Source organism: Aquila chrysaetos, chromosome 4 (genome assembly GCF_900496995.4).
Source record: "Aquila chrysaetos chrysaetos chromosome 4, bAquChr1.4, whole genome shotgun sequence".
NCBI classification, from domain to species: domain Eukaryota; kingdom Metazoa; phylum Chordata; class Aves; order Accipitriformes; family Accipitridae; genus Aquila; species Aquila chrysaetos.
The window spans coordinates 77,237,335-77,260,225 of NC_044007.1; the positions used below are offsets into that span (position 1 = coordinate 77,237,335).

At 43.1% G+C, this 22,891-nt stretch overlaps 1 protein-coding gene and 2 long non-coding RNA genes across 12 annotated transcripts; 2 read left to right on the top strand and 1 right to left on the bottom strand.

Annotated features, from left to right (window-relative positions):
• Nucleotides 1-867: 867 nt before the first annotated feature.
• UPP1 (uridine phosphorylase 1) lies at nucleotides 868-12,532 on the bottom strand. 2 transcript variants are annotated; one of them, XM_041123211.1, is made up of 9 exons: nucleotides 12,416-12,532; nucleotides 10,133-10,197; nucleotides 7,793-7,844; nucleotides 7,126-7,212; nucleotides 6,465-6,623; nucleotides 5,307-5,421; nucleotides 4,643-4,852; nucleotides 2,983-3,129; nucleotides 868-1,487 (listed from the first exon to the last, which is right to left on the bottom strand). In XM_041123211.1, exons 2-9 carry the CDS (start codon nucleotides 10,183-10,185, stop codon nucleotides 1,348-1,350), a joined length of 963 nt encoding a protein of 320 aa, XP_040979145.1. In that variant the 5' UTR covers nucleotides 10,186-10,197; nucleotides 12,416-12,532; the 3' UTR covers nucleotides 868-1,347. The 2 variants fall into 2 exon arrangements, with proteins under 2 accessions (XP_040979145.1, XP_029867695.1); XM_030011835.2 differs by lacking the exon at nucleotides 7,793-7,844 and having other exon boundaries at nucleotides 7,126-7,243; nucleotides 12,416-12,528.
• LOC121233270 lies at nucleotides 1,582-9,794 on the top strand. Of its 2 annotated transcripts, XR_005932282.1 has the most exons (5): nucleotides 1,582-1,669; nucleotides 1,900-2,027; nucleotides 5,192-5,978; nucleotides 7,793-7,943; nucleotides 9,507-9,794. It is a non-coding gene; the product is annotated as an uncharacterized LOC121233270 (long non-coding RNA). The 2 variants fall into 2 exon arrangements; XR_005932281.1 differs by lacking the exon at nucleotides 9,507-9,794 and having other exon boundaries at nucleotides 7,793-8,057.
• Nucleotides 12,533-12,666: 134 nt separating the features above from the next.
• Nucleotides 12,667-19,632, top strand: LOC115340341. 8 transcript variants are annotated; one of them, XR_005932275.1, is made up of 3 exons: nucleotides 12,667-15,191; nucleotides 15,452-16,146; nucleotides 16,572-19,632. It is a non-coding gene; the product is annotated as an uncharacterized LOC115340341 (long non-coding RNA). The 8 variants fall into 8 exon arrangements; XR_005932280.1 differs by having other exon boundaries at nucleotides 12,679-14,119; nucleotides 14,422-16,146; XR_005932276.1 differs by having other exon boundaries at nucleotides 12,681-14,525; nucleotides 14,942-16,146.
• The last annotated feature ends 3,259 nt before the right edge of the window (nucleotides 19,633-22,891 follow it).

Sequence of the window (22,891 nt, forward strand, 5' to 3'; positions counted from 1 at the left end):
AGAAGGGAGGGGTGGGGGGAAGGTGTTTTAAGATTTGGTTTTATTTCTCATTACCCTACTCTGGTCTGATTGGCAAAAAATTAAGTTAATTTTCTTTAAGTCGAGTCTGTTGGTGAGTGATCTCTCCCTGTCCTTATCTTGACCCACGAGCCTTTTGTTATATTTTCTCTCCCCTGCCCAGCTGAGGAGGGGGAGTGATAGACCAGCTTTGGTGGGCGCATGGTGTCCAGCCAGGGTCAATCCACCACAAACTCCTGCTAGGACTGGATCCTCCACTGCAGTAGAAGAGGGGGGAAAAAAAAAAAAAAAAAAAATATATATATATATATAAAAACACATTTTTCCTTAGCTGACCATGTATTTATATTCTAACCACAGCAGCAAAGCAGCAATTGAGTACGATTTTAAAAGGCCCCAAACGCTAGGCCAGTGGTAGTAGAAAAAAATTGGAGAAATGGTTTTGATGGCATGTACAGTCAATAGGTATTCTCCAGTTCTTCAGAAGTACTAGGAACCATTGCAACAGTGAGTGTTGTGCCCTGAAGACATGGAGATGAAAACCAATTTAAAAAGAAACAAAGTAAAAAGGAAAAAAACCCCAAACTACCATAATGCAGTGCCATGAACATGCTGTGCATCTCCTGAATGCCTTTGGTTCCTCTTCAGTAAACAGGAGCCTTGATTCAGCAAGATTTCAAGTTCTTCAATGCAAAATTACTTAATGCGTAAATGTTTCCTGGGTATCGATTCAATCACACAGTTAAAATGGGATATGAATGACCTTGTTGGATCAATATCTAGGAAGTATAGATCTGTAACAGCTCAGTGTCAAGCCTTAATGCTTAGAAAATTCAGTCCCACACTTTGCAATTTCATGAAATTTTAATATATGAAAATAGTATTGTTTATTTGTCAAAGTTTGCAAAAAATAAACCGCATTCACTTTAAGTTTTCTTTACAAGTGAAGCAACAAAGACAAATATAACTTATATAATTTTTTGTAGCAACAAGAAAGGGAATAGCATTCTTAAGTTAATTTTAATTTGGTGGTTTGCAAGTATTTGGCAATAAAGTTTGATTCTCTTCCTAGTTTTTCTTTTATAGCAGGGATAAATAAGGCCTTTTCATATATTATAGCAGGCTTGTCCTTCACAACAGATCCCCTTTCCAAATCACAGAAAAGTGAATTCAGCACATTCAGTTGCCAAAGGACACTGACAAAAATTATTAGCTTCCACAGACACACGGAATGCTGTAAGGTATTCTGAGGCAAAAGACCTTAAATGCACAGAAGTCATGACCATGACTTCAGCTGTGCAAAAGCCTTCTGCTTCTATGGTGGATATTTCATACTTTCCCAAGACTTTTCTTAATGAAATATCCCACTAACTTCTGTGGCCTCTGCTGATACTCCACAAGTACATCATGTGAGCTATTAATCTGGTCCCCCTCAAGCCGATTCAGAAGAGTGACACACACTACGGCAGCTAGAAATTAAAAGACAGCATTAGTTAGGAATGATATTCTGGCACTTCTGCAGTCCAAAAGCATAAACATTTGAACAAACAGCTAGAAGATTAGAAATATGAGAGAAAACAAACCCCCAAAAATGGTGCACAGTACCATAAAATGCGAGGGGACTAGCGTGCTGTGGATGACATAAGCAAAGGTACAAACAGTTTAAGACAACTGATCGCTACAGTAATAAAGCAAGAGCTCTCAGACAGCTGCAGATACTTACTCTTGTATCATGATTCTTATGTTTTTCTGGATAGGAATTATATTTCTCAAGTACCCAGGACTTGACTGGTAGGAAGTTATCAGAAAGACTGTTCTAGCAAATGTAGTTACAGCCCTCCACTATCTACCTTATAGTCAACTCGAATCCCTGTGCTGTAGATGCCACCCATTGGGAACCAGCAGATGAGCTCCTTCGACATTCATGGATGGGGAACACTGGAAGTGCATGAGGATCTCATGGATCACCTCAGGCTCACCTGCTGCCTTTTGGTAATCAGAGTCCAAAGGTAAAATCCCTCCTTTCACTCAAGCTGAACTTTACCATCACTCTTCTGTATCTGGGGTTTCTGCTAGTGACAATTTGCAGAGCACAAGCAGTAATACGCATTACAGACCTACAAAGTAGAGACAGCAAAAGGGGCCAGGCTCCCTAATGCCTCAGTGATAGCATGGGTTGGGTTTTTAATCACTCTCAAGTCAGTAAGAACTGAGGATGTTTGATATAACTTGGCCTTTTTGCTCATTTTTCTTCACTTCATCCTTCTTGAGTTTAAAGAAGTTTGAGAAACATCAGTGTTTTAAATTGGCAAATTCCTTGCCAAGGAAAGTGAGAGACTATAGTTAACATGGTCAGTAGAAAGGCACTGTATTACATTATTTGTAGCGCTTTTTTTTTTTTTTTCCTAATCTTTACTGAAAATTAGCTAGCTTCTGTAAAAAAAATTAAAAACTTGTTTTATGATTAGGAATGGTTTATTCATGATGCTAGTAAAAATCTCCCAAGTGTTTAAGAATCAAAGCCGTAAGTCTACACAAAATATTTATATTTTCAATTTGATATGAAAGTATAGAAAGTGATTATAGTTTTATATATATGAGAATCACCTGATTGCTTAAATTAACCAGTTGCTTCCTGTAAACTTAAAAAACTAATCGAAGAAAACAAATTAATGCTATAGGGTAATTAGGTACTTCAATGATTTATGTGCTTGCCACAGGCTGGAATAGCAAACAACAGGACTAAACCGTATAAGAACTACGTGACAAAGTTTGCATAATTTTTGAATACACATGACACAAATCAAACAATCATAGCAACAGAATTATAAACTTCTGCATATAAAAAAAACAGTTCTACTATGTTAAGACCTCATTTGCAGTTTTACCACAACCCCGCTGCAATGCAGAAATAATTAAATATTCAAGCTACGGCTTGAATAAAGTGACTTTAAGTTAGTTTACCTTTGACACCGCTGAGATTACACATTGCCGCAAATACGGAAGACTCCATCTCTATGTTTCTGACACCAGAATCATAAGCTTCCTTCAAATATTGCAGTTTCTCTTCTTCATTATATAAGCAGATTGCACCATCCAACCTGCCCTGTCCTACAAAGTAATTTTGCAGAAATTTTCAGTGATGAAGTCACAGAACAAATTCAGTTTCTAAAACACTCAATTACTGTATTTTCCCCTATACAGTGTCCAGCTTTTACTACCACTCTTTATTTTCATGCACAAGACAAACAGGACAAAGTGATTCTTAGCTATCGCTAGAGCTTCTACATATTACTTCTATTTTTTATAATGTGAATCACGGTAATTTAATTGGTCTTCTCCAGCTTAAATTCTCAAATTCATAAATGGGAAAATGTAAGTAGTAGTTTCCTGCATGTGGGGCATGTGTCAAAATTCAACAACAAACTTTAAGCTGTATGGAAGTGCTGCATTTTTTCTATGTTTAATCATAGTCTAGAAAAACTGCCAGGCTTGAAAATGCCTTCCTCATACTATCTTGAAAGGATGAACATTTTATTACTTAAAGACTCTCTAAGGTAAGAGATGAAGAGTCTCTTAAGCTAACTAGGTAATACTATTACCATTTTTTGAGAAAATTAGTTTATTGAAATTATTCAAGACTAACACCTACAGAAAAAAATGGCAGCAGGTTATGTACAGTAAAGTTAAATTGCAGTCTTTTGCTCGGTATCTTCTTGTTTTCAGGAGATGTAGTCCTAAATGAATACCCTTGAGCCTGTTCTCAGTTTTTTGCTGTATGAGTTGAAAACATTCCTGACACTTTTATTTAGTGTAGCTTGCACCTGTGGTTGGTGTCTGAGGAGATACACAAACTGACAGTATCTGCTTCTGACCAAGCTTGAGCATTATGCAGACCACGTGTTCCCCTCTGCATTGCACCCTTTGTCACCTATCCAGTAACAGCTACAGAAAGTCATATCAGGTGCCACTACACTCTGTTCTCGCAAGATTTGAAAGATGTTTGTGAATAGACTTGGGAGATCAGAAAAGCACCTGAATGTCTATATGTTTATCCAAAGTAAGCCTTGGAGGTTTGCCTCTCCTATGTAGCAGCCTTGACACAACTCAGCAAAATATTGTCTTCAGTTGTCTGATCACTGCTTTGCTCAAAATGTGCATGGGAAACAAGTTCCGACACTTCTTTTAGAAAAGATTTACTTTAGATACTTAACCAGTGGAAAACAAAACAAAACAAAACAAAACAAAAAACAAAACCAGCCACAAATAATTCTCACTCCTGTAATCCTCTAGGATGCATCAGTAAATCACAAAAATTTTGTGACAAACATACCTAACTGATGAGTACGTGAAAAGTGTATAGTAGACTATATGTATTTGAGAGGATCTATCAGAGCTGAGGGGAAATAAACCTTCACAAAATTAGAAGTTCAATACAGCAAACTGCTAAGCACAATGCTTGATTTTACATGTATGAAGAACAGGTTAATTACAGCCGACAAGACAAGTCAAAGTAGGGAATGCCTTCTGTTCAGTGAACTGGAACACTAATGTTAAAATATTATTCAGTATTTATCTATTGCCGCTTACCAATATACTTCTGTTAGTCTGTCACCAGCCTTACCTTCATAGAAATCCAAAGTGCACATAGTGTTTCCAATGACTGTATTGAACTGACCGATTTCTTTACTGCACTGCATCAGTTCCTTAGCTAGCTGTTCATCTAGGTTTGTACTGCGAATTACAGTCTTTCCCAGAATAACCTGTTCAAACTGAGGTTTGAAGGTGGCATCTACAGATTGCCTAGTTATAACCACTGAGCCTGGCTCCAGACCTGCAGTAAAAAGAAATAGGTATAGCTTCACAATGTAGTTAATGCTTTGTTTCCACACACATAAACCATACATCTTGACCCAGACCTGCTTCTTTTAAAGGTGGCAATTTTGCCCCTGACTTCACTGAGAGATTTTTTTTTTTGTGCATGCCTAGCTGCTTCAGTTTATTATTACAATAATTTCTGAAAGAATGAAATTTTTCCTTTTTCATTATATATTCATTCTTATCTCATACTTTTCATACAGGACAGGAATGTCCTTCTCCTCCCAGTGTCAGATCTCTTAAGTACATTTTCTCTATCCAAACGCAGATACTGTCTTTTCTTTCAAAATTACAGAAGCAAAACGATTCATCTCCTGTGTTCTGACCATCAATTACTTGCAGAGACATGCTTTACTCTCCTACAAAGATGCTTCAGTTTGAAGAAAAAAAGAAATCAAGAGGGGAGATACCTATTCCACCAGAGGTGCCAATGCGAACAATGGTTATGTTGGAACACTTGGCATGATACAACAGTTTGATCAGCTCGTGCAACATGATTGAAATAGAAGGAATGCCCATACCATGCTGAAATGAAAGCAGAAATTCATATTCAACATTCACATAGACAATGCAAAATATATACAGAAGAACATGCTGGACAATATCTCCTTCCTGATTTTTTTTTCTTCCAATTGTCACCTAATTCACTCCCACAAAAATCCTAACCTATAGGCCTACTGAAAGGCTACTGCAGGTAAACAGAAAGATTCCCACTGGCTTTGGCAGACTATGGATGAAGTACAATATTTCTAAAAATCATGAATTATAAAATATTTACATTCTCAAGAGTATAAAGTGTCCTTTCCTAATAGTTGACAAATACAGAATCTTCATCACAGAACTTTTCTTAAACACAAGAAAAACCCCATGCTGATTTTTTACTAACCTGAAGTGCTAGTGAATAGTTAAGCTAATTTTTTTCAAAACACAGACATTGTGGTTTAGTCACAAAGTTCAGCAAATACAAGTCCACCTTAATTTGCATGATAATGTGATAATTACAACTCAAAAGAAAGGGTGCAGAATGATACTACAGTTATGCAATTGCAACTTAAGTATGTAATCATATCTACAAATTAAAGGTATGAAGTTTTAAAATGCATACATGAGTTAGTAGCAAAAGTCTCATGGAATGCTACTCTTAAGTTATGTTAGCACATTTGACAATGCCACTGCAGATATGTAGCTCTGGATGATACAGCCATTTTTTCCAATATCCCATATGCATCAAGTGACCTTTTTCCCCCATTATTCAGCATACAGAACAGGGACGAGGCAACAATAAGTCTGCTCAAAAAATTTATAAGGCCATTCCTGTAACACCTCAGTGGTACACTGAGGAAAAAGGAGGCAAGAAAGGAATGAAAGTCTCAGAGGTTTGCCCTCTTACAAAAAGGGGCTAAAATGGAATTCTTAATTAGTTGACTGAACTATTTTGATCATGGCTGATACAAACTTAAAAACCTGATTCCATCTACTAAGTTTTTAAAAGAAATGTGCATTCATATTTTCTACTTTGAACAGCTTCATTGAACTGTCCCCCGTATCTGATTAAGTGAGATACTTACACTGACTGACAAAACAGGTCCCACTTTGTACATTGCATAACGGTCAGTTCCCGCACAGATGTTAGGATAGTCACAACCAGGGCTCCCAAGCCCCAGTTCTTCAGCTATGTAGGCGATAAAAGCTCTCATCCGTGAAGGACTTCCTCCAACGCATACAAACTGGGGTGGAGAGTATTTGACAAAACAAAATCAATTGCATGATTCAGCATATCAAAGCACATGCAAAGATCAACATGAGGATGCAAACACCTTCAGTTAACCCAAAGGTATTCCTAGATGTGGCTTTTCTCATAATCATTCTAAAAGGCCATGAAGAAAATTTAGGGGGAAAAAAAAAACCTTCTACATAGTACTCAAATGCTTTCATCCTTTTTAAATGAGTAAAAGACAGATACTGGCTTGAAGGCGCCCCAAAAGGGAGTTCTACCTGAATAGAGACTGCAGCATTTGCCTTTTTACTGGATGAAAAGAGACAGTCAGAAACAACTATCCCCAATTTTGCTTGATATTGACAGTGACAAGGACCCACAAAATCTTATCCCCTTTCCACTCATTCCTCAATTGGTGGCATGCTGACACATTTAGTCTTATTTTGAAGACAGCTACACTTCCACCTTCTGCAGAAAAGCTTAGGCTGGCTGAATGAAATGAAGCGTCTTACCTTTACATCTCCAAACAATGCTGGAAAATCATGGGTACCAGTCCCAAGTGCAAAATGGTACAGGATGTCTTCTTTCATTTTCTCCAGATGAGGGTTGCAGAGATGGATAAAATTGTCTCTGCCAGGACAGCAACATTGTGAAACATATGGAGTATATACAAACTCCTACATTGAATAGATGATAATTTTGCAAAGTCAAACAGTAAAAGTTGGGAAATGCCACACTTAAGTATGCCTGCACTACCTTATTTTGGTTCCTCATGCATTACATTAAGGAAATCCTAAATTTCACAACCACCTTACATCTCATAACAAATCACATACGATATTTAACATTCCATTTATTGCACAGGATGAAATTGCTAAAGAAAAGCCCAGATGGTAGCATGCATTTGCAACAGTGTGACTTTTACCTTAAAAAATATTAAAGTTGTGAACCAGGGTGGGTCTTTATGGTGAGCAGAACAATAGGAGCAGGACCAGGGAATATTCAATAGACTGCCTTACTACATAGACAATCCATAGCAAAGCTGAAAAGCAAACTCGACCTCTGTGTTTTGACTGACCGTCCTAACCACCTGAGAAGGGTGGGAAGATTTGGGCTTTATAGACAGGCCCAAAAGGGAATTTCTGGCAATTTGGCTCACTGTAACTCTGTGTTATCCAGCCAGGAGGAGAAAACTCTACAGCATGAGACTGGTAACAAGAATACAGAGGACCTGAAACAGGAGAGAAAAGAGGCAAACGGAAATCTGAAGCAAAGAAAAAACCACGGAAGAGAAAAAAAAAATGCAAGAAAAAGGGAAAGACAGGAAGAGGTAAAAAGAATTTACTTCCTCTTAAATTGGTTCCTGTAAGGAAGTGATACAGCTTAAAAAAAAAAAAAAAAATCAAAAAAAAATCTTTCTGAAGAACCAGGAAACTACAAGACAAGGAGGGAAAACTGAACTACTTAGCATGTGGGATCGCCTTCATGGAAAATTGGGTAGTGGAATAACTAAGCAAGCTGAATGATTCATAAAACGTCTGCCTTCTGTGCTTGATGTTTTAAGTTCAATTGAAACAGGTAGGAACAACTAGTCAATAATCACAAGGTTAAGCAAAATACTAGCCAATACTTCAAAGTAGTTTCTGAGAGATGAAGTCAAGCAATAAATATCTTCCAGACACAAGATGACTTAATAGCTTAATGAAGGCTCACTGCAGTCATAGCATGGCTCAGCAAATTCAAACTGCTTTGTCAGAGGAGACAAACAAAAGAGTTTGCCTGGAGTTTATGCAAAAAATCATTAAGATTTTGCAGGAACAACTCTGAAACCTAAACATAGGCGTTTAGCACTATTTTAGATGTTTTAGGTTATCCTGCCTGTCTTCTAATGCCTCTCCAGGAGGCCAGTGCTTTTCTGTAGGTCCTATGTCTTATCTGTCAATCCTGAGCAGGATGTATTGGTTACCTTTAGAAGCCTAAAGTGGCCTAGATGCCCATACTGAGGTCACTGAACTGTTCCTCAGAAAGCAAAGAAAATAGTTACAACCCCAATATTCTATTAATTGTTTCAGTTCTTGAAATTCTCTCCCTAATGCCACTAACTATTCAGCAGCAGCTGCACAGCCAAAGAGGTATCATCCCAATCCACCCTATTTGTCCCTGCCCACCACAGACTACCACCTTCAGTAACTGAAAAAGCAGCCCAACAAAGCAGATGGTTCATTCGCCCCTTCAGTAGTAATTCCTTTCCACCTCCCACATGCCCCATTTGCCACTCTTCACACAAATCCCACCTCAGGTGGAACCAAAAGCTTTGGTTGCCTTTCTTCTTCCCTCCAGCAGACCTGTTTGACTCCTGGAGAAATAAAGAGCAGGTTTATGGCTCTTCAGAAAGGCACAGACAGCCCAGGAATTTGCCAGCTCACATGAGCAGAATTCCCAGACTGCTTCCTCTGAATTATTCCTGTTCGGTTTTGTGGGACTCTCTACCCATATTTAATGGGTCACTCACTAATGCAGATGAAACAGTTGGTTGTGCTGATGTTTATTGGAATGGCTTTTACATACAAGTAGGATATGATTTGAAATCACTTTACAATTTGTTCTCAGGCAAGCAAAAAATATTTCCTTCTTTACAAGAATACCAGCAATAAAAGCTTGTCTCCGGGAAATAAATTGGGAAAAGGCGAGGCCTCTATTAAAAGTACAGGGAAATTCATGTGGTATGTGCCAACACCACTGTCCTCATGCCTGGCCTAAATACAGCTTCCTTCCTCAGCAGTGTCTGTATTTTACCTTTTTTATCTCATACCCTACCAGCAACACTCTTCAACGCACCATGTCACTGCAGCTAGGGCTGTTACTAACTTGTACTGGTTATCTGCCCATCCAGATCTAACTGCAGACTTGGACCCTGGAGTAAAATGGGCAATAAAAGTAAGCATATTACTATGTGTACATTGGACAAATGCCATGGATTTACAGTAGAGGCAAAGCTGCCTGATAAAAATCTTTGGCCTGTAACTCTAAGGAGCAGACAATTTATTCCTCTCACACTGTTGTAAAGCACCTACGGCTTCCGGAGGTTTAAACAAAACACGTATGTCCGACAACTAAACATGTATGGTTTTACTAAAATAAGCTTAAACTAAGGATTAGAGAAACAGATTGAAATATTTGTTCAAACTCCTGAAGCAGGTATGTCTGGCCATACGCAGCAACCGAAGTCAACATTTCAACAGCTCACTGGATTAAAAAAAACAACAACAAAAACCATCACTTACGCTTCAAAAAATTAACTGTCGTGATAAATGAAAATGGCTAGCCAGCAAAGCCCTCTCTGTAGTTGTGGTTAAAGCAGATAAAGACTCCATTTCTCGAAACAGCTTCTACTAGATACTTGATGTTATAATCAATATTTGTATCATAAACTTTATCTTAAACTAAACAAGTGTGTAATGAGTTTGGGGAGGAAGGTAAGTGTAGAATTTGACAAGATAATTCATTTCTGAATCTTACTTTGAAGACTGTTCGTCATCAGTTTTCTTCTCATTTGAGACACCAGGAGCCATGTATGCTTATACCTAGAATTATATTTAAAAAATTAGATATAAGTGCATCGGCATAGTCCCATCTGTAAAGCTAGCATCATTAACAGTGACAGAAACTTTCTATTTAGATGATACTGTCATGAATATTAAAAACCCAAAATAATTCAGCCACACTACAGCTTTTGTAACTGTAGCAAAATGAGCATCTCCATTTTTTTATGGCTGAGCATCACCACTTTCAAACTACTGAAGCCCAAACTAATCCCTTGCTAATGTAACCCCCATCTCAGAACTACTTCTGTTCTGTGGTATAAGCAACACCTGGCTCATGGGCCAGAGAGAGGTAAGTCTCATAGCTAAGTAATCCTCCTTCTTCCATACCTCCCACAGCGACAGTGACTGCTGCACTAGCTAGCTTCAGCCTCCTTTCACCTCTGACTTTAGAAGGTCATTTCTAACTGTCATATGCCTGAAACCTGATTCCAAGAAGCATCTTACTCATAATATCCTCTTCATTAAACTCCTCCTAATGACCTTAGGAGCATTTCTATCTGGCCTCGCCTAATGGCAAGGAAGAGTAAACCAAACATGACTCCAAAAGTCACAGCACTCTAGTTTATCATCTATCTTGAATATCTTTTTTCCTAATCCATTACCCTAACCTACACCAAAACCCTTCTCCTTTCTGCATTCAACTTGACATTTAAATAGACAGAATTATAATTATAGAATGATTCATTTGTTATTATTTTCAGAAGTGACTACGGCTACGTGTTGAAGTTGGTACTTTGCCCTTACAGGAAGTACTGAATCACAAAGTTTTGTTCTACCCTCCCTTACAAAGGGCGTGACAGCACATAGATTATAATAGAGACAGGATTGTAATCCTTAAAAACCCCAGGATCACACTACAAGGAAATAGAAAGAAATCAGTCTTGCAATAGAATTATATAATACAAGAATTTTGAAAGAACTGAAGAACCAAATGAAATAAACCTGAAGTCTGCCTGTTAAGAGCCACTGAATAATGGACATGTATTAAAATTTATAAGGACGATTAGTTTTCTTCATTTAAAATATTACCCTTTATTAAATAGGCCTAAACTTCCCATGCACTAGATACACTAAATGTATACTAGAATCTCTGCTCAAGGAGGTAAAGTATTAAAGTCACATTTAGAATCAATTATGGTTGTATGATAAGAGTCAGTTACTACAGGGTATCACTATTATATCACGTACATTATGGGAAAAATGCATAATTTGTTCCAAGAAAACTACAGTGCCATGACTCCTAATAACAAGGAGCTGGAAAAGAAGAAGAAGAAACAGCAAAGTTATTTTTATGTACCTAGATGACAAATGGCTGCAAATAAACGGAGGAAATTCATTCAGCTGCTGTTCACAGTATTAAGCAACCACGTGATTTCTAAGTGTTCTTGGTTCTGTGATCCCCTAAGTAATTACGTACTTCAAAAAACTGAGAACAAAGTTCTGACAGTCCAAAGGTCCAGAATAACCTCTCCAACAGCACCCAGCCGGTGATGCCTTGGCAAGAATAGAAGAAAGGAGCAAGCAGAAAGCCATTTTCCCGCGGCAGACCCTTTCAGCAATCAGGTAGTAGCTGACAGGCAGCCAATTAATATAAAGCCACAAAATTCCCTCACTACCTGAACAAACGGAAATTTTTATAGCTACATCAAAATTTTCAGCAGCCCTCCTCAGCCAAAGTTAAAACCGATCTTCAAGAATAACGTGCTCAAGAAAGCGCGCGGCCCACTTTAACGTGCGTGCAAACCCTCCGACCGATGTTTTAAAACCAAGCTCTAGTTCGGTGCTGGCCCATCATTAGAAAGACCGAAGCCACTGCAGAGCTGACGTTTAGACAGTCGCTTCCCTCTGGAGGCTGCACAAACAATGTCAGCTCGCTCACGATGCACATCACTTCCAGACGACGCCCTCGCCTCCGCGGACGGAGGCGCCTCCGGGCGGCTCCCATCGCTCTACGCTCGGAAACGGCGGCACGGCCGCAGCCCCCGCGTCCGACGAGAGCTCCGCGTCCGCGGTCCCTCCCGCGGCCCGCGACGAGCGCTCCCCCACCCGACGGCAGCCCGGTTTACCGCCGCTGCCCCCCCCGCGGGGCTTTCGCCGCCCGAGGCTGCCGCTGCCGGGAAGCGCTGCGGGCCCGGCGGCCCGGAGAGGACCGCGCGCTGCAGGCGCCGGCCGGCGGCTGGCGGAGCTCAGCCCTTACCTGCAGCGGCGGGAACCACGAAGAGCCTCTCGCTGCACCCGGACGAACTGCACGGCGGCGGCGGCGGCTGAGCCGCTTCCCGGCCGCGGCGGGCGGGCACCGCCCCGCTCCGCCCCGGGCGGGGGCCCGCGGCACCGGGCGCCGTTAACTCCCTGCGCGCCGGCGGGACGGCCGCCCGGGGCGGGAGCGCAGCGGCGAGGGTCGGGGGTGCCCGCGGCGGCGGGGCCTGCGGGGCGGCCGGCCCGGCTGCACGGAAGCCGGCCGTTTGGCGGCGAGGCACACGGCGGGGGCCGCGGGCACCGGTAAGGGATGCGCGGCGGTGCGGGAGGGAGTGAGAGCAACGCGCCTCGCGTGCTGCAAGCGCCGGTCTCCTGCGGCTCCGCGGGATATCCACCTCCAGGCTGCGAGTTTTCAGAATGGTCCTACAGTATAAATATGTAAGCGCATGTTGGCACCCTGAGGGTTGCAGAGTCGGGTTAGGTCGTATGGACGTCGATATCCAAATCTTTGTAAATGTATGTTCATACAGACCGTCTTTAAGTGCGCTTCTTTTACCAGCATTTTGGTATGGTGGACAAAGGTGGTGAGAAAAGAGCACAGATGACTTCTGCTAATAGGATAGACTGTTTCAGTTGGAAGTGACCTACAACGATCATCTGGTCCAACTGCCTGACCAATTCAGGGCTGATCAAAAGTTCAAGCATGGTGTTAAGGGCATTGTCCAAATGCCTCTTAAAACACTGACAGGCTTGGGGCATCGACCATCTCTCTAGGAAGCCTGTTCCAGCTTCTGTAAAGAAATGCTTCCTAAGTCCAGTCTGAACCTCCCCTGACACAGCTTTGAGCCATTGCCACATGTCCTGTCGCTGGGTACCAGCGAGAAGAGATCAGCACCTCCCTCTCCACTTCCTCTCCTCAGGAAACTGCCCTCTGCAAAACACGGCACGCATTTGTCAGTGTCTTTCCTGTCCTGGGGAGACCAGAATGGGACACGGGAGTCCGCATGCAGTCTCAAAAGTGCCAAATAAGAGAGGAGAGCGTTTTTTGGTTTTTAAACTGGGTTTGATTGGGTTTTATTGGTTTTTAATTGGGTTTTACTGGGGTTTTAATTGGTTTTTTAAATTGTTTATTGCACAATCTTGTCAAAACTTCTTCCTGTCAGAACTCAAGGCTTCTGCTTCTCCAAAGAGCTGTCTCTCCATCTTGAATGTTTGCAGGGATGGGGCGTCTGCCTTCTTTGATTGTTGCTATTCTCTGCGCACTGCCAGGGTGGGTCCGGCTTCATTTTCACCCACCCGTTCAGTAGCTGAGGCGAAAGCTAGCTGAGGACAGCCACCCCCCACTGGCTTTGTCATCCTCAGAGTGACAAAATGCCACCTCCAGGCCCCAATAACCTGGGAGGCACTCCAGGGGAGTCCAAGAGGCTCCAGTGGTGTCCAGCTGGAGGGACGAAACAATTGTCTGGTTTATCTCGAGCTCTTGTATTTCAGGCATCTTCAACGAATACCTGTGCCTTTTCTAGAGGAGATATGTAGCATTGGAACGGTGTTATTGGTGTCACAAATCTAACATCGAATTGAAGTTCAATCTGAAAAAACGCAAGCCATAGTTCTTCAATCTGTGTGGGCAATTACCCCACATCAGGTTATCAAACCCAGAGTAATACTAGCTGAAGGAGCTGGCGCAACGGCGTTATGTATTACTGTAAGGAGACGACACTCCTGTTTTTCCTCCCTTATCACAGGTTGGCTCATCATGCTTTGTAGTCTTGTAGTAGAATCACATGCCCTGGATGCATTTCCACAAGATCAATGTGTAAATACTTGGATTTGGTTGGCCTCTACTGTAACTAACTCATCTGCCTTTTCTATTGTATTGATTAACAGCTGCAGATCTTTTGACAACGTGTTTTATTGGCATGCCAACTCCAGTAGCTGTATTACAGAATTATACTATGTTAAGTGCTTTTGATATTAGTGTTCGTCATTGCTATTTTTTCTGAGTAGGTAGTGTACGCCCAGAAACATTACGAAGTCAACTGGCGGCGGACTGTCTCCTCCTTCTACACCATAAACGCTGCTCCAATCTTGAAGGCATATGTTGCTTCAAGGTAACTGATGAATCAGCCAGCCTAGAGGATGACATTCAACATCTCCAGGATTTAATGCATCAAATGAAACAATCTACTGGTGGTGCCTGGCTGGCTGAGCGGTTTAATTCCCTGACAGGATGGGTGGGACACCTGATTCAAAGCATTATTGTAGGGATAGGTTTATTCCTTTTTCTGTATGTGTTCATTACACACCTCTACATTACCCTGCCCTATACCCTGCAAGCCCAAATGGACAGCTCCAGCTTTGCCAGCCCCAGTGGAAGCAGTCCCTTGAGCGAGGGGATGGAACGTGGGATAATAACGGACGATTGGCAAGGAGGATTATAAACACGCTCAAGTGACTTGCAGCTGGCATGCAGAAGTATACATATGTCATACTAATGGCTGTTTATCCTTGTGTGCTTGACAAGTAGAACATCGGTGTTTAGGTAACAGAGGCCTGTGACAGACTTAGAGGCGCCCTATCGAACACGCTTGAGATTCCTGTCCTGCTGTGGGAAGGATCAAAGCACAGTGGTACATTGCACCTGCACAAATCTCTGATAAACCAGCGAAAACAGCGGGGTCAGCAGTCCCCTGGCACAGGCTGAGCTCAGCAGTGCCTGCATCCCTGCTCATGTGCCTGTGCCCAGGTGCTGCTTCGGGGATCCCCTGGTTGGCAAGGTAATGAAAATAAATTTACTCTTTGCATTTCATCTGTGGCTTTGTGGTTGTCCTCCGCCCAGCTATTGCGGGCAACTACTACTTTAGGAGAATTTCTATAAAGTAAGAAATTGCTGGTTTTATTTTGTCATGATGGACAAAAAAATAACTGATTCTAAATCATGTCCACTGCAGCTTATGCTTCCATAACATACCACTCAACTGATTTCTGTGTGTAAATGTCTGTGGAGAGGAATCACAGGTGCCTGCTGTTACTATAGGGACAAGCAGTATGGGCTCACAGGAACAGAACATGCTTTGCCTTCCCATCACCAGAAGAAGAAAGAACAGTTGAAGAAGGGCACTCAGGATCAAGAGGCTGCAAGGAAGTTGCTGTACTTGATCCTTTTGCCTTGCTTTGTCTGACAGAAAAGCTGTCTTCTGCTAGCTGGGTCGTGGCTTGAAATACAGTGAGAACTTCTTGCTTTAGCCCATTAAAGGGGAAAGAGACTCCCTCCCCTCTCCCAGGGAGTGTGCTACTTTTGACTCACTTGTTCTGACTATATGATCTGCAATTATAATATTTAGATTGCATGGTGACAATCTATACCGTTGACTCCCTGAATGGTTTTTCATTTCTGTCCCCACTTCCTTCTCCAGCTTTTTTCAATACATCAATTAAAAAAAAAATAATTTTTTTTTTTTAACCTTACGTGAACATCATCTGTTGTCTTTGGCCCCAAACGCTTTATGTCCTAGAAATAAGTTGAGTCTTTTCATCAGAATACTTAAAAGATTTCTAGCCACTGTAGTACTATTGTATTGGGTTTTTTTTTTAATAAGTTTCTATACAGGTTCCAGTGTGTGCACTAAATTTCTACTGCAGTAGAAAACAGTCTTAAGCTGAAGAGAGGTTTCATGCTTGGGAGAGAAAAAGAGCAGATCTTGACTCAAAAGCAACTTTTCAAAGGGAAAGGTAAACTCTTTTGTTTCTTTGGGGATTTTTATTCTGATAGCACAAACATCTTGTTCTCTCAGGATTTTGTTATCTCTGGGAAAAAAAATTGGTATTGCATCACTTCCTCCTTCCCTGGTTGTGGATTTTTCACTCCTTTCAGAGGAAGTGCTAAGACTATTACATTTTAGGAAGACATTTTAACTTATGACTCGGAGGTCTGCAGGCATCACTGTAAAGACAGTTTCTGTGCATCCAAATGCTGCTAATCCATTAAAATATGAATGGAAAGATGTGTAACTTGGAGCTGAGACGTCAAAGTATTCCAGACAGGTCTGGTTTACTTTGCATTCGGTATTCCTGTAGCCTGTTGCTTTGGAAGTGCAGGTAATAAGCTTTTCAATTGAATAAACGAGTGGTTGCGTTTTTTGTTTTTCCTCCCCTAGAAATGTAGTGCTTAATCGTACTGTGCTGTCCTGTAGAAGTTGTGGACACTGTGGTGTTCTCCAGAATGCTACTTAGGCTGCCACTACAAGTAGGTCATTTAAAATAATAATCTTAGACTTTAAAAATACATAAAACTTAATGATGCTTAAAGTTTAGAGCAGGGTATTCATCAGGTTAAAATAACTTCATGCTTATGACATGCACAGTCATGGTTCCTTTCAGGTTTTTTGGTTGGTTTTTTTCTTCTTTAAAATGGCACTGGTTGCAGTGATCTTCAGTTTTATGACACAGCTAACTGTCTTAGTATGGATATGGTTCCTTTCTGCCTACTATTTCAGTTGACTTGCAGGCATAGTTAAGATAGCTCTTTGAGTTGTGGAGTGTGTGTATATAGATACGTGTGTGTGCGTGTGTGTGAATGTGTATGAAAATAATAAGACCTAAAGTGCCCTCCCCACATTGTTAGTTTTTGCTGACCTGTATTTCAGTGTTACCAAGATTTTAAAGTGACCCAAGTATTGCTGTTGCAAATGTTTCCATGTTTGTCTAACTATTGTGATGACTTAAATAAAAAAAGAAATCAAAACAGTAAATGTTTCATTACTTGCCCTATAACTATATAGTCCTTCCCTGTCTAATATCTATTTCTTTTTTCAGGATTCACTGTAATTTTTTTTTTACCATATGAAGTGGAAAGAGATTTCTGGCTTACTGTTGGCTTTTAATAGATGTTTTATCCTTGGGGAATTGCCCAGCAATTAATTCACAGAGTTTGGAATTTAACTGAAGGACATTTTGCATGGCCATGTTCAAATATTGATGCTAACGAGCCACCATACAGTTCATGTTCATAGCTTTATGGATACTTAAAGATAGGCAATAGTCTTATTTTTTAATAATGCTTAACCTTTTTCTCTTTGGCAAGAACAGGCAAGTCTGCCTGGTTTTGTAGTACTTGCAGCTTTTCCTTAACATCAGACTTTAAAAAGGGGAGAACCAGTATCAAGTATACAGTTAGGATGGTGATTTTTAAAATACTAAGCTGCATAACAGTCTCAGGAAGAACATGTGTGACTGGGCGTGAGAGTCTATGGTGTAGCATTACTAATATTTGCTAAAAAAAGTTTTGAAGAATGAAGCATTTGCTTTATGAACAATACTTGAGGACGAATTCTGATGCTGCTAAAGTTTATCGAAAAATAGGCACTGATTTCAGTGATTATGCAGGTGTGATTTCTGCTCATGCTTTAAATCTGAAAAGAGAAACATACATTTGAAGGAGGATTTTGTATGAAGGGTAATCAAACCAGTAACCTGCTTTAAGATGACTTTAAAATATTTGGAGCAATGGTTAAAGGCAAATAAGTAAAGTTTATCATATGCTCCTACGTCAGCAGTGACTATTAAATACAGTCAGCAGTCCACCTCAGAACTTTTTGGTGTGCAAATGAAACATGTTAAGTTGTAAGACTTCACAGCCATGAGCTGATGGGCCACAGTTCTCTCAAAGCATAAAGCACTGTAAGTTTTAGTTTCTTGCACAGCAGTGACTGTTTTCAACATTAGTAACTATACAACAGGCTAAAAGGCAAATTTAGTGAATAATAATATGTCGTTATCAGAGTAGCTGTTTGCATTTCACCATGATGCAGATCCTTTCTATAGCAGTTGTGTTGGCACATGTCTTAGAATTCGGCTAATCCTCTCTTGAACTCATTTAAACTTTTGTCCTCCACTACATCATTGACAAAATGTTTCACAATGGAAAAATTATTTCCTTTAAAAAAAAGGGGGGCGGGGGGGAGAAAGAAGAAGAATGGGTGGAGGAAGTGGGGATAAAAAGTCTGTTGTCTGCCAATGCTGTGGGCTGCTCACTCATTTTTCTGTAGAACTCCTAGGGTTTTTTTTATTTTTCTACCTTAGCCTATTAGCCTATCCTCTGCACCTTTAGTCATTTCCTGAAGTTTGTTTGTAGTTTCCTACATTAGTAAGTAAATGTATCTATTATACTTTACAGACCTTTGATAGTCTTTAAATTATACAAGTAATTTAAATCTTGGAACAAATGTATTTGCTTATTGATTTTTGTGAGTAGCTACGAAATTCTTATTTATTAGTTGCCCCTTTTAAAATTAAAATAAAAATTAATGTTATGCAAGAAATATATTGCAAGTAAATGTTAGGGTCTTAGTACTGCTCAATGTTTAGAGATTGTGGGAAATGTAGAGAATTTGTGTTAAAAGTTATGGACATTTTTCAAGATAGTTTTCCAGGTCTGAGGCACACTGAAAGATCTTTTTCGTATGGTAGTGTGTTTGGTTTCATTGACTTCAGCGGAATACATTGACTTAAACTAGCTGAGAATCTGATGATAAGGTTTTATACTCTACCTAATGTAGTGTTGTGATGACTTGTCCTCTGAAATCAAAACTATATTGATTATCTTAACAGGAGGCTGGATCTTTGGTCTGGAAATTATGCTGATAGTGATGTTACAGAATCCATGCTTGTAACTTCACTGGTTTCTTGCAGCCCCTCAAGTTCATTAAAGACAATAAAGACCCATTCTTTTTTGTTATGGTGCTATCATCAGTGATGGAAGTATTACATTGTCAGTTGTAAGAAGTGGTTTAACTGCTGTTGGATTCTGCCTTTATGCCTGAAAAACCTGTTGATTTAAATGAGTTTGCACAGCTTATGCTAATGATATGGCTGGAATGAAACAGGGTCTTGTGTAGTCTGCAAGGACTGTATATGGTCATGGTTTGTAGCTGGGTGGGAGGGATTGGTTAAAGTTACTTCTTATTTGCACTATTTAATATCTTAAATACGAGTGAACAGTGTAATTGGAACAGTTTCATTTTTACAAGAGGAAATTTATAAATCAGTTTTTAACCTGTGTTAGAATTAAGATACGTGTTTACTGGAGACAATGAGTCTAGCCCAAACACTGAAACACCTCCATTTTGGGTACACTATTAGAACTTTTGTAAAATTTTCAAATCATAACAGTCTGTCAGTTTATGCGTGTTCAGTCTGAGACATTACATGATGCCCTTTGAACAGGTAAATATTGCTAATAATTGATATTTGGTTTGCAGACTATACCTTTTGTATGCTCTGAAGTCACATATAAATAACTTCTATTGTTTCCTTTTCATTTATAAAAGTTCTGTTCATCAAACCATATAAGCACGTACCTAAATTCCACTAGATTCAATGTTAAGCTTCCTGAATTGCTATAAACTATTGTGTTGCTGTAAACTATTTTGGCTGATAAACCTAAGCAGTCAGCTTGGTATTCCTACATGTATGTGTGATTAAAATGCTATAGCTCAGAACAAGTTACCGGGTGACTGCACACTCTGGCTGCATGGCGACAGGAAAACTTGTTCTCACATTTCTGACCCTGCAGCGCCCACGGGCGACGCCGAGCGTAGGCCACCCCACAGCCCCGCACCCCCGGGGCCCCACGCGCAGTTTTGGGGAGTGCCCGCGACCTGCGGAGGGCCCGGCCCCCACGCCTCTGCGGGGCAGCCCCAGCACAGGCAGGGCGTCGCTTCGCGATTGCCCTTTCAGGCTTTATTTCCCCGCCATCGCCGGCACGGCCGGGCCCCCCACCCCAAACCCCCGAGCCGAAGCACCCCCGCGGGTAGCCGGGCCCAGCCACCCGGAAAACAAGAAAACCAAAGAGGGAACAAGACAGAGAACGTGGGGAAAGGCAAGGAGAAGGACGCAGAAACAGAGAGCGCGCGCGCGAGGGATAGGGAGCAGGACAGAGAGATGGAGAAAGAAAGGAAAAAAAGACGGGAGGCAGAACCAAGGGAAAGAAAGACAAGGACGGGGAGCAGGACAAAGGGACGGAAGAGAAAAAAAAAAATCGCGACGGGCTGCAGGACAGAGAGGAAGGGATTAAATAGACACAGGGAGCACGACGGAAGGACAGAGAGAGACAAAAGGGACAAAGAGCAGGCCAGCATCGGAGGGGAAAAAACCAACTGCGACGGGCAGTGGGAGAGAGATACGGGAAAAGAAAAAGTACTGAGGAACAGAAAAAAGAAAGAAGAGACAGCTAGCTGGACAGGGGGACACAGTTAGAAAGGACGGGAGAGGGAATGGGGCAGAGAGAGACAGACAGAAAAGGGAGCGAAAGAAAGCAAGGCAGAGGGACAGCAGGGCGGGACGGGGGGGAAGGGACAGGGGTCTGGACAGAGGTGGAGAAATAAGCAGCAGGGACAGAGGAAAAGAGACAGAAAGAGGGACAGGGAACATTGCAGAGAAGGACAAATCAGGACAGCGGCAGGACGCAGATAAAAAACGGGGACGGTCCTCAGGACAGGAAGGAATAGAATACAAGCAGGGAGCGGGACAAAGGGATACAGCGAGAAACGACGGGACAGGAAGCAAGACAGAGCGACAGACAAGAACAATGACAACGAGAGCGCGCGCCCCAGAGAGAGAGCCAGAGACCGCGAGAAGCACAGGGGGGTGGGGAATTTAGAAAGAGAAGTGTCAGGAGCCCTGCAGAGAGAGGGAGGGTGAATAAAAAAGGGGCAGGAAGCAGCACAAAGGGTCAGAGAGAGCAAGAGATGAACAGGAAGGAGGCCGGGGACAGTGAGATCCAGAATGACAAAAAATAAACAGCAACAGCGAGCAAGACAAAGGGATAGAGAGAGAAAGAGAAAGTAGGAAGACGAGAGATAGGAAGGCAGGGACACAGAGCGGCACGTACAGGCGCAGAGAGGAAAAGAACACCAGGGCACGGGCCAGAGAAATTGGGAGGCGGGGAAAGAGGCGGATGCAGATCAGGACAAGGAGACCGAAAAGGAAAAAACAGGGACTGGCTGCAGGACAAAGATGGGGGGGGGGGGGGGGCGGGGGGGGGGAAGAGGGAGAGGGAGCAGGACAAGAACGCAGAGAGAAAAAGGAAGGGGGGCAGTTGAACGAGAGAGAGAAAGGGGGAGAGGAAGAGGGAGCAGGACAAGAGAATAGCCAGAAGAGGAGAGGTACAGGGAAGCAAAAAAAAAAAAAAAAAAAAAAAAAAAAAAAAAAACCAAACCAAAAAAAAAACCCCAAACCAAACCAACCCCCAAACGTCACAGCAGCATGGGAAAGCAAGGGGGCCAGGAGAGGGGGAGGGAGGGACCGGGACGCACAAGAGGAGCGACAGGGCCCCGAGGGCCCAGGACTCACCACAGCTCTCGCTCTTGGAGCTGCCAGGAGACCTCGCCAGCTCAGACGCTTCTTTCTCCTTCTCTCCTCCCTTCCTCTTCTGTAACTCCAGTCGCTTGGCTGTCCTCCACATAACGGAACACGCAAGTGTCTCACGGCTCTTACGAGATGAGGCCTCCTAGACACGCAGCCTCGCTCGCTCGCTACGTGGCCGTACCCCGCTGCCGGTCGTGCATACGGACCCTGGCGGTCTGACCTGCTGTGGACTACGAGGAGGGATCCTTCCACACCCGGAGAGGCAGGCTCTCTCTTGCCTGCAGCGGGAGGCAGCTGCCGGCCAGTCGGCCTTCCGTTTCTTCTTCTTTACCCTTCTGTGGCCTCTCCAGCTTCAGCAGCTCCTGCCCACAGCCAGTAAGCGCTCCGCCTGTCCCTCTGCGCTCCCGCGCCGCGAGGAGAGGGAGGCCAGGCAGAGACAGCCCACGCAAGCCTGAGGCTGCTGCTTTCAACGGCATCCCCGGGGGACGAACGGACAACCGCACCCACAGCGTGGCCTCTGGGAGAGGGAAAGAGGCAGCAGTGACCGTTATGACCGCAGCTCGACCCTGGCCGGAGCCCCCTCCTTCCGCAGGGGCTTCCGCAGACGCCGCTCGTTCCCCGCGCCGCTGCTAGCGGCACCCACGTTGAGGGAGACTCGAGAACACCGCAGGGCCGGCTTGCTGCCCTCACGACAGGGCTCGGGGGCTGCCTGCGGCCACAGCACAGGCTTCAGGGGAGGGGCTGGAGCTGGGGGCAGCCGCACGGGCCGAGCGGGGCCGGGGGAGCTCTGGCGACTCGGGGAGGCGCCCGCTGGCCGCGCCTGGGGGGTGCGCGCCTCCGTCCCCTCTTCCCTTCTACCGGCGGCTCTCGGGGAACTCCCCGGCGCGGCGCTGCCCTGGCCGGGCTCGCCTCCGGCGGACCGGGAGCCTGCCGCGGCGGCCGCTTCGCAGCTTCCCGGCCCGGCAGCCCCGGGCGGCCAGCCGGCAGGAGGCACCCCCCGCCCCCGCCCTCGCCCCCGCCGGAGGGGATCGCTCACCTCACCCGCGGTCCCGGCGCTCGCCCGCTGCCGCCGCGACCCGCGCCCTGCGCGCCGCCACGCTGCTCCCGGGGA